Here is a 12191-nt window from a genome sequence, read left to right as displayed (position 1 = left end):
GGGAAAGACAAATTTTAACTTTTTTGGTTGTCTGGAGGAATGATGAGCTCGCTCAGCCACACGCATAGAGCAGAACTTGTGTTCTGACCTCTGCTTCTATGGGCAGCAGAAACATCGAAACTGGAAGGCTGATACAAAACAGTTGCAGTAACTGGGCTTTGTAAAACACTTTCAGGTTTTTGATAGAGCTCCATGGAGGGTTCTCACAACTCCTTAAAGAATGTAATTAGCAGAGGCTCTATACATGTACATCTCTTATCACAATCAGTTTGCAGCATGAAAAGAGCAGAGACTACCAGCCCACGGTCTCAACTGTAAGCTGATGCCTCATGATGCCTGAAGTTGAGGCAAGCATGCCTCCTTTCCCTTGCACACATCTACAGCCAGATGTTTTCATCGCAGTGACTTTCCAAGCTGGATGAAGTTTCTGTGTGTTCAGTCAATAACCTTCCAGGGGTTTCTCTCACACCAGCTGGCTCAGCCTCCTCTCCTGCCTCAGCAGACTTTGTGCATGTACTGCATCTTTTGGTAAGGATCCTCACCTCATAGGTCTCTTACCTCATTCTGCCTCTTCTGCACCCAGCTCCCCCTGCTTTCATTAGATGCTCCCTAATGACTGCTCTGAGATCAGCAATGAACAACTGACCCTCAGTCACTGCCTCCAGTCACAGAGGCTTTAGATCTTTACAGGTCTCTCTGTCATCTGTCTCTCAGGACAAAGAGGCAGCTGAGCTGAAGGATGCAGAAGAAAAGGACCATAACACCTACTTCTCCACTGCTTTCCACATGATTCCTAATATTCACCAGCTGTTTTCCACAGCTTCTGAGCAATGAAGTGATTTTTTTTTTCAATGATATCTTGTAACTCTAAAATTAAGTCCTGAATGGTAACGGTAAGCTCAGAACTCACTCCTTCCTATGTAAATCTGCAGTTATTTTTTTTTTTTTCCCCAGGTATTTTACATTATGTTTAGTGCTACTGAAATTCATCCAACATTTTATTGTGCCCTCCCTGCATTTATTACAGTTCATGTGCAGCTCTTCACACTTAGCTCATCATATCATTGACACATTAAATTCAGTCGTCTCCGCAAATACTGTCTTTTGTTGGCACTTTTTCCACATCACACTTGCATCTCCTGCTTTTATCCTTTTGATCCATGCCTGTTTTGTTTCCTTAAAAGCTTTTGGTCAGAAACTTTGTCGAATGGCTTCTTGAACTTGTAGACTACGTTAACTGAATCATGTTTACACAAACGCTTCTTGACTTTGTCCTGTGAAGAACCCAGAGCTTTCTAAGAAGCAGGGTTTTCTTTACAAAAGCCATCCTGAATCTGCGCACATAAATCGTATTTATATGCCCGTTCCAACACTTGATTTGTCATCACAGCTTCTGTTAATTTGCCTGGTGCACACATTGGGCTGACAGCACTGATCGCCCAACTCTTTCTGGGACCTGTTCTAAAAACTGCCACTGTGTTTCACTTCTTGACCATCTGCTGGTCATTCAGGCTTCCTGTCTTGACTTAAAGAAATGCCTACTGGGGCTGAGCCCAGTGTTGGGCTGAGGCGTCCTGTGCTGACGGCACAGGACTGTGCTGGTGCCATTCAGTGTAGAGTAACAGGTCCCCAGGTGCCACATCTCCACAGACTCCTGCAGACCCATCTCCATTGAACAGCTTTATGTTTAAGCATAAACATGTGTTTAATTTGCCTCAAGGGGGTCCAATAAAAACTCCCCAACTTTGCATCTCTAACTGCTTACCAGAAAGTGCTTGTAGAAATATACCCTTCGTAATACTTGTATTTAAAGGAATGATACTGTAAACATTGGCTATAAGCAGAGGTACAGCTAGAAGAGGACGAGCAAACTTAAATTTACAACATCCAAATACAAAAAGAAATAGTACTGGATACACGGTTTGGCATCTACCAAACAGACTTAACATCGTCTGCATACCTCAAACACTGTTGGATGTGGTAAGCCTGTAACAAACACTCCATTTTCTCTCTTTAACTTCTTACATCTGCTGCATTAACAAGTGACCTTCAGGAGCAGGATGGACACACGAACAATGCAATTCACTGTCCCTCTCATCCTCCTAGTAATGACACTGAGACAGCACTTCACAGGAAGCTTCCATGTTTGACGGGTGAGCTAAAGGGTCAAATGTGGGTCCTTCTCATATTTTTGTGTGCAAATTGCTTTTTTTTTAGGAACAGTATAGAGCACAGAAGTCTAATTAACATGCATCACGACTGAATTTGTGGGACAACCAAAACCGTAATATTGCATGAGGTTAAAAAAATAGAAACATACTTAAATTTCATCTAATTCACCTATGTTTTATTTCATAGCAGTTCATATCAGATGAAAAGGCCCTCAGACTATATGTCTTATCAGTCTGTGCAGCATTGCCACCACTGCTACTGAGAACACACAGTTAAGTTAAAGAATAAACACAACATGTTTTTAACCTGTATTTTTGAGCTTAAAAGAGAAATCTTCACATTACAGTCACAGCTAAAGCTTCTACTAAACTGAACTGTGACCTACTAAAAAGCACCTTAGAACCACAGCATGATTTGGGTTGGAAGGGACCTTAAAGATCACCCAGTTCCAACCTCCTGCTGTATGCAGGGACACCTCCCTGTAGCCCAAGCTGCTCACAGCCCATCCAGTCTTGAGTGCTTCCAGGGAGGGGACATCCACAGCATCTCAGGGCAACCTGTGCCAGTGCATTGCCACCCTTACAGTGAAGAGTTTTAAGAAACCATGTAGTTTGTATTTTTTAAATATATTTCAGCACTATTTATGTATTTATATGAGAAGTACACACATTTAAAAGCTGCGAAGAACTTTGTACACAAATAGAAAAGCATGAATATAAGACCTTTCCAAACTCTGTTCTAGTATCACTTAATTTCATGAAGTGACTATATCACTGTGACATCATTCTGCCTTAATTCTCCACATCTTTACACATAGAAGTGAGCCAGGAAAGCCTTCCTTGTTTTACCAGTCCCTTTTCTACCAATCTTCCAGTTGCTACAGGACTGAATACTTTCTTGCCAGTATCACAGAATACCTTTGAGTAACAGTTTCTTTCACGTTTGGAACATTCTTGCCAAAACAGCTTACCCAGCACTGAAACCTCACACAGTTCATCCAGAAAGGAAAAATGTGAAACACTGTCATGCCCAGCTTTGAAATACACTGCACCTCCTGAAACAAAGGTTGCTGGTTTGTGAATACCCGACGTTGCTGTAAAAAATCCTGTTTTACATATTTATATGTTTATTTAATTCATTTGTTTTATGTTTATATTGTTTAACATACATTTCTCTCTCTTTATGCACATGCACATCTGAAATATTGAGACAAGCTTTTATTGGGCTACAGGACAGCCAAACAGCAACGTTCAGTGGTGATGTTCAAAATGTCTAGATTTATTTCAGGACAAGCATAGTGAATGCGTGATGCTACGTTCCTTACGGCCAGGATTCCTGGTTTCTGTAGAGCTGATCACCACTGGCCGTATGGTATCAAACAACTTTCATGGGCAGCAGCAGCAGCTTCAGGCAGACAGTCAATAATAAAAGTTTCTTTCTTTCAAAATGCATTCAGAAGAATGTTTCTAAGCAAAGAGCATTCACACTGAAAAATGTGCTTCTGTAACCACATCTTAAAATGGTAAAAGTTTTGAGGAAAAGGTCTCTCCCAAATGAAAGCAGATGTCTATGACCTTACACCTCACATCTACTGCATAGAGAACACACTTTTTCTGAATGGCCTTTAATACACCTCAGTACACTTTGGATACTTGACCATTGCTTAACACTTCCATGCCTATTTTTGTGCTGGAGTTATTCACTCATTTATCCAAGACAAGTCCGAGTGCTCACTACAAAATAACAATAGTAAAATGCGTGTGTTTCATGGGGTCCTTCCTCTTTGCAAAATAAATGAGACCCTTTCTCTCCCCTTTTGCTGCTCAACTTGAAGCAAACAGTCAGATACTTGATAGGAAATAAAGCTGAAGATTCAATCTTGTAATAAGCATCTCACAGACACACGAAAGGAGCATTTCCATATTCCCAGCCAACAGAGACGTTATTACTGAGTGCAGATGCAAGCTTTTTTTTAAATATAAAGTATGAAGATCATCATTTGGACTACGTTCTTTTTTGCCTTATTTTGAGATAGAAGTAGTGCAGTATGATGTGAACAAGGAAGTACCACGACTGGTTACAGCACATGGGTGTCCACTCAGTCTGCAGAAGCTGCCCTGGCCCAGAAGGAACTGCTGGGTTTTGAATGATAGCAGCGAAGCAGGAAAACATCGCTGAGGTTCTTGTGGGCCTAAAACAAGTATCAGTAGATCCCAGACATTAGATGTTCCAGCTGCTCCACTACTTCATGAATTCTGTTACAGAACACAAACGAAAGGGCTGCTCACAGGGATACAGAATTGGAGAAATAATTGATTTCATCATTATCTTTCATCTTGCATGTTCAAAAATAAGACAGAACTCTACCAACAAACAGGAACAAACTAAGCTGAGGCCCATAACTGTGGTTGCAGACATGCTTCTCTGCAAGCCACCGTCAGATAAAATTGTTATTCATCTCTACTTACCTAAGAGAAAAACATACCACTTCCATTCCATTTGTAAAGCACATTTGCAATGTAAAATGCAGCAATCATAAACACCAAACCCACACAGACAGTAGTTTAAGCTTCTAATATTTTTCCTTGATGAATACGTAATCGTGGTAAGAAGTCATTTGAAACTCCTAGAGCAGAAGGGCTGCTCTACACCTTTTCTAATGTGCTCACAGCACGCCACGTCTTCTGATTTCAACTTCCCTGCACTTTTTCTTCACAAAAATGAGAAATGTTCCATTCTTTACCATCTGCTGTTATTTCCAATGGTTCTCCAAGCACACTCAAACACAGTAATCTGAGGTGTTACATTTAAAGAGTTAATTTATCACATATAATTTCCAGCATGTTTCCCCAGATGTTTTTAACCAGCACACTGAAACTGTTGGAACTGCATTTGCTAGGTTTTAAAGTCCTTTTTACTATGAGCAGTGAGTACTACAAAACTGTATCAATTGACATTTTTCATCACCCTAACTAAACTGGACAAAATTAAACTAAACTAAATATCAAGTAAGTGCTTACAGCACTCCAGTTTGTTTTCTTTGGACCACTTTTCATGTAAGCAACTACAACATTTCCACATGTTCATACAGACATGCACTCAATACAATGAAAGCTAATCTGAAATGACAGTGGTGCTTGTAAACTTCAATTTTTGACAGATAAAAAAACAATGGTGAATGTTTTGTTTGTTTGCTTTGGTCTTCTGTCATGGACAGTACTCACGTCAGCATAATGCCCCTTCATATCACAGCGACTGCAGTGCTTATTCCAGTAGGATCTCTCAAGACATTCCCTAAAATAGTGGCCAGGCAAACAGCAGTTCAAACAAAACCGAGCTGGACAAGTGTTCTGTAGATGACCTCTTTCTGCACACAGGCAACAAGGGGGAGTTTTCTGAGGAGAAATACAAAAAGAAGTATGTTAAGCAAGTACACTGCGTAAGATTTCAGAAAGCAAAACAAAACATCACAGGAGGAAATAAAGAAGAAAACATCCTAAATGAATGCCTGCCACCTACTAGGAAATGCAGACATCCTATGTCTCATTTAGAAACTGCAGCAAAGGTAGACTAGAAAGAGAGTAAAAGTTCAACTTCTGACTGCATAAATCCCCGTATTCTCCTGATTTTGACCTTGCATCACAAGTACTTGTCAAATGCTCCTGTAAGTAGTGTTCAGTACGCTCTATGAGCACTTATTTTTCAGGAATCCCTCAAAAGCTGAAAAACAGAAGTACATCACTGGAACATCACACCAACATACTGGCATAGTTTGTAAATGTGCTCTGTCACATCAACCACTACACTGGGTACGGATGGAGACACTCTTCTTCACATCAGCCCACATGGAGATGTCTTTTAGCTTGCTGAGAAACAGTGCAGACAGCACACCCACGTTCACCTGCTGCTGAACAACACCTGCACGGCCTCAAAGATCTCTCAGTTTTCCACTCTGACCTGCAGACTGGGTGCAGGTGGGCAAGAGGTTGTCAGGAGACACAGCCAGGAAAGCTGGACCGAGGAGGTAGCCCATACCACAGGACATCACGCTCCACAATAAAATGGGGGCAAAGGAGGTTTTCCAAAGTAGACACTGCTTTTGTATCACTTGCTTTCGTTCTTTTATCTACTGCTATTAAACTGTCTTCATCTTAAGCCCACATCTTTTTGTGCTTTTGCCTTTTCAGTGCTCTCTACCAATACAATTGACTGAGTGGCTGACTGGGACTGAGCTGTGGCCAGCTTAGCCCCGTGCTTTGTAACTCAAGCAGATACATGGATGCCCTCACAAACATAAAAAAGGTACTCTGGGACTAAAGCTGTATCTGTTTAAAACCAGTTTTCCCAGTGATTGAGTGCACCTTCGCTCCACGAGCTTACGTTTCAACTGCATGAGATGCAGGCACGGGACAGACGCTTTAAAGGAATCTGCTTGATACTAACATGCAAAGTTTCAGTGCAGGTAGTGGCCTCAAGGACTGAGGGGTGGATTTTTTCAGGCTTTGCTGCAAGGACTGATAAATCCAGACCCGCATGCAGCTGGCACCATTTCTGCACAACACAGTCTCCAAGTTTTAAATCTCCACCTCCTCCAACTCACGGAGAGTCGGAAATTTCCAAGTATTTGGCATCTATCCAAGCTGCTTAAAGCAACTCCATGTTCCTCACATCTCTATAACGTTATCTGCATTGTGGTTCATCACACAGGAATTCATTTCATTCATTTACGACAGGTGATTTTTGGAGTCCTTAATGCACTCCTTCTTGAACATAAATTTTAAACATATTTGATGTCTTAAAGCTAGTCTTACACTATGAAAACCTACACTAGGTTTTTTAGTTTCATAGGTAGGTACACTGTACCTACACCTACACTGTTATCTCTTTTTAACCTGCTTATACTTACGGATTTCTTTATAAAAGCAATAACCTCCTCAGAACAGACGGTTAATTTCATACAGTAAACCGACCTTGTGCAAGCTACCTTTCAACTCCAAGCCACCGAAACAAAATTCCTAACAGCAAGCAGGAAAGTAAAACAGCTGAATCTGCAACGCCGCGTTTACCTTTGGAACAGGACAGTTTTTGGACAAATGCCCTGGTCTCCCACAGTTTCTGCAGGTAACGTTCTTGTCGGCTGTGTAGTAGCGAACACTCGTGCGCCTCACGCTCGCGTAGTTACAGATCTGTGCCTGCAGAGAAAAAAAGAGAAAAGACATTTATCACTTCAACCACTCGCGGTTTGCTAGAAATGTGTAAGAGTCACTGCTGGCAGTGTTCAGGCAGCAGTCTAACACAGACACCATTTACACATCTGGAGTCGAACTGCACAATTCTGTTCTACACAGACTGGCAGTGCCTGGCTCAAACTTTCAGTTCAGGACATGATTTTTTCACTGTTTAAAACTACAGTCGTGAAATTCTGCTTTCTCTCGGTCAGCTGAAACACTTCTACTCACTGTGCAATTTCTTGATGAACTGGAATTTTTATCAGAATGCAAATATAATTAGTAGTAATGGCAAATTCAAGTCACAAGTTCTCTGAACACATGGAGGGAAACTTGGACAAAGTACAATATCATGTAAGTTTAGATAACCTGCAATTGTACAGGATTTTTTTTTAAAGAAAAAGGTATTTAACAACCGCGAATTAACACTGTGGACAAGCAAATCACAGGAGTACAACAACATGAGTTCTCTCACGGGAAAAGCTTTGTTAATGTCATCCTAAGGCAACCTGCCTGGGTAGGAGTGTTGGTCAGGTGGTTCCTAAGGTCTTTTTTGACCTCTATCGTTCTGTGAATGCATGACATAAACTGTAACAGCTCTTGGAAAGAGAAATCAGGAGATGGACCTTCTAGCTGAAGCTTACTCTCCCTGGGTGCCAGGGTACCCTCCAAAAATGCTTCCAGTTACAACCTAATAGCATTAATGGCTGAGCTGAGCCCTTCCTCAGGAACTGCAGGCTGCCCAACCGCCCACAAGAGACGTCCGGTGCCGCAGTAGGAGTAAGGATCGAGCTGTCACAAAACAGTTACTTCACAGAGACTGGGAAGGAAGAACTGAGTTTCCCATTGTTGAGGAGCTCCTGTCCTTTCCTCTCTTCACCACTATTTGTCTGCCTTCCCTGACAAGTGAATGTCCTCCTAACGAACAACTGCTCGGCTTCACCTGCCAACGGAAGGACATTCTTAAGGCTTCCATGCAAAAATCCCGGATGGATTTTCCAGGCCTGCTTATCTTGGTCAGCTTGTTAGTAAACACAAAGATAACAAACATGGAACAATCTGGTTGTCTGTGTTACCTCTAGGTCTTTATTACTGATGGACCAGTCCACATCAGTGTCTCCTGGAAAACAGAAATACAGTGAATTATACTTAACTTAAGGACATTTTTTCACAGTATATTCAGATTATGATTACTGATGTTACTGAAATTGGTAATAGATTCTGAATGTACCAAACAGAGAAACAAGTTCTATTTCCAGGAAAGGAATGCTATCAACCTGCCTGTCAGCAAATCTGATCCACCTTAAAATCAGGACATGCTCAACCAGTTGGACCGTATCAGCTGCTACCCTCTTTTGCCCCTTCATCCCTAGGGTACAGATTTAAGCAGGTTTCAATTTGTTCAGATGCAAGGAATCCAGAACCGACTGCAGAGCATGGCCAGCTTCAGTACGTGGGTTGTCTGAGTGGGAGCATACAGAACACAAAGCTAACACACAGCCCAGACATACCCTTCTTCCTGGTGAATTCAAACATTCTACGTCTTCAGCATGGCTTCTGAAGGCCGCATGCCAAAATGGCTTTATGCATAACCACAGCAACTAAGACTAATCCAAGTAACGCTATTCCAGAGCAGGGCCTGGTGAGGTGCAGTAAACAAGAACAGCACACTGAATGAACAGCTATCACACCATGACCTTCTGACACACAGAACTGGAGGAAGGAAAAATGAAAAATCAGAAGGAAATAAAAGGCAAAAAAAAACCCACAAAACACCCTGGAAGAACAGGGATGCAGTAAGAGCCATTCCAAAGTTCTGCATGTCAATGGTGTTTACTTCTCTCACTGTGCAAAGACGGCTGAACACTGCAGTATCTTTCTTACCATCACAGAGGATTCATGTCAACAGAATAGCTGGCTTTGCCTGCACTTTCACAGTAACTTACAACCCGTGTGTGAGTAAATCCCATGTCTGCAGGCTAATGCCAAGAGTTCTGTCCTCTGCCAACAACTGAAATCTGAAACATCTGTACATGTTATTAAAACAAATTGCAACATCAAGAATTACAATTATTAGGAAAAAAAAGCACTAAAGATGTATCTAACTTAGATTGTATTATTCATTTCCAGTAAAAGATGGGCGATTAGCAACTAAAATCATACCATATGCAAAATCACCTGTAACTGTTTAACACGGTGGAAAGAGCAGCCATGACAGCAGAGCAGCACGGTCCCAGGCTGCAGTGAGCGAGGATTCACTTACATGCAACAGCTGTGGGCACAGAAATGCAGAGAAGAAGCTGCTTGCCTTCAGAAGGCCTCAGAAGGTATACAGGGATCTCCAGTGAGGTTCCCTCACCTCCACTGCCTGCCCTTCAGTGAAGGCTGGGAAGGGGTGGATCCTGGCTCCAGCCCTTCTGGCCACTCAGGTACAGTACATTGCACTGCATGCACCCGAGCTCCCCTGGGCTGGCCCTGCCTTCCTACCAGGTGCTCCATCACTGCTTCAAGCTCTGCTACACCTGCAAACTAAAAAAAGTCATAAATTCACCTGAAACATAAAGCCCAGTACCCAGACACAAGGTATGTCCCTAGAACATATGGTGGGTGCTTTAGAATTATACCTGTTAGCGGCTCCGCTTCATCTAAAGTCAAGGCTAGCTATATCTGACTACTCTCAGCAATGCCCTAGAATATGTATTTTTTGCACTAACGCCAAAATCTCAACAAGCATCACACAGACATTAACAGCAACTTCGCTGGCCTACCTACAAGCAATTGGAGTGGTACATTATATTAAGTACGTTTAAGTCATAGCATGGATAGCAACTGGCAAAGCAAAAACTGCAATGCAAGCTCCAAATGCTTCACCCAAGCATCATTCAGGATAGACAAGACCACCATAACAAAAGATGGTATCACCCATCTCCTGCTCCTTCCAGGCTGCCTGGGTTCCAGCAGGGGATGGGAGGAATAGCACTGTTCAGGATGTCTCTAATGGAAGCTATTCGTGGGTATGCCCAAAGGAAAATTAGGCTTTCTGGTGCCTAGTCATTAAAAGTAAAGAAGCACACTTACTGATATATTTCAGTGCATTATTTATTACTTGGAAGCCTATTAAGAAAATTCATTCATAAAGAAAAAGATATTTGTAATTCAAATGAGTCCTGTGAATGCCACATAGAAAGGCATATGCAGGATGGTTGACAGGCTACAGATCAAAATTACCAGCAAATTAACTCCTGTTAATCATCAGACATGTCCTTTCTAAGAACAAACAACCAAGTTTCATTTCTGTGCTGTCAAAACCCCCATCTTCCCTGGGAAAACCGTGATAAAATGATTAAAGAATTGCTCGTGTTAGAAACTCAAATGGCTCAAATTAGAAAATACTCAGAAAAGCATTAAGGTACAACGCAGCACTACAACTCCATCGGCTCCGCCTCCTGCCAGCCATCCTCCTGCCCTCCTGCTGCCTCCCAGGACGATGCCCATCAGCACATGCAGAGCACTTTGCCCCCACTCTTCCCCCCGCGCTAAACTCCTCCATACCTGGATGTAAGACCAAGGACACAGTCCAACCCACCACCCCGGGCACTGCCAAGGGAAGATGCTCCGGGACCTCCACAACTCCAACCAGAAGCCTCAGATCCTGTCCCGGGACTGAGAAGGTAATTTTGACCTTCAGAGCTCAGACACAGAACAAATATTTGCGGTGATTGCTGAGTTGTGCTCCGTGGTAAACACCACCACAACAAAACCTGCTACCTGCCATTTCTCACAACATGAAAGCACGTCACGGTTCTCAGAGGAACGCACACACAGGATGGCTGTCTGCCTCGGGAGCTGAGGGGAGAAGTGCTTTCCTCCTCTTTCACAGCACCTCAGTGCAGCAGCAGCTTAAGAGCCATCCGGATAATCTCTGCCACGATCCCCACAGCTCTGTGAGGAGATTGTGCTGTCATCCTGCAGAAGCAGAGCAGACAGGATGTAAAGGGTCCTGCAAGTGCATTAGGAAAACCCCTCCAGAACATCTTCAAAAATTTGTTATACTTTCCCTTCTCATCTTCATTTGTTAATAGCTATCTTTTTAAAAATAATTGTATCAACATCTATGCCTCCTCTATGAAGTTATTTTCTTCAGGGCTAGCTATATCTGACCTTCTCTCAGTTGGAAGAAATGGCCTTGTTAAGTTGCAGAACAGAACAAAATGACAGAAAAACAGAGGCCAGAAAAAATGGCATGCAGGATGCATGCATGCAGTTCAGGTTAAAATGGAAGCCCTGAGCAAAGGTCTGCCTTTATGCAGAGCTATCTTTAGCTGCCTTGTAGGCCTCTACAAGAGCACACAGTGCACAACGACTTTGTTCCTATTTAGAAGAAGAATGTTCCAAGATCACCAGGATTCACAAACATCATTCCACAGGAATGAAAATGTGAATCTCAGAGCGGGGCTCAACATGAAGCCAGATTTGCAGTCGCTGTTCAACATGCTTTTAAGCTTTCTTTCTTTCATTTGCAAGATGGGAACAGGCAGGGAGGAAGGACAACGATGAGCTGTCAGAAGCTGGAGTTACCCAGAGGAACAATCCATTTCCGCAGAACAAAAAGTGACCTGGAATAAACAACAAACTACTCAGGATGTACTCTTACATCCTGTACTGCTGCTGATCCTAGCAACCAAACACATGACCCCCAGTGTGCGAACACGATGACCTTGTTTAGATTTTTACCTCTTCCAAAGTTGCACTTTTATTTCCACTTAGTGGAGCCAGAAGATTGCCAGGTTC

General features: G+C 42.5%; 1 protein-coding gene across 1 annotated transcript in view; it reads right to left on the bottom strand.

Moving 5' to 3' along the window:
- ZCCHC7 (zinc finger CCHC-type containing 7) overlaps positions 1 to 12191 on the bottom strand; it is a gene marked incomplete at both ends in the record, with an annotated part of 102926 nt that overhangs the window by 30622 nt on the left and 60113 nt on the right. Inside the window, 3 exons of the mRNA XM_079548408.1 lie at positions 5397 to 5567; positions 7239 to 7364; positions 8477 to 8520. Of these exons, the coding sequence (XP_079404534.1) occupies positions 5397 to 5567; positions 7239 to 7364; positions 8477 to 8520 (341 nt within the window). The remainder of the gene's footprint in view (positions 1 to 5396; positions 5568 to 7238; positions 7365 to 8476; positions 8521 to 12191) is intronic.

Source organism: Tetrao urogallus (genome assembly GCF_951394365.1).
Source record: "Tetrao urogallus genome assembly, chromosome: Z".
NCBI lineage: Eukaryota > Metazoa > Chordata > Aves > Galliformes > Phasianidae > Tetrao > Tetrao urogallus.
The sequence above is the reverse complement of the archived record's forward strand: the minus strand, read 5'-3'. Positions and strand labels throughout refer to the sequence as shown.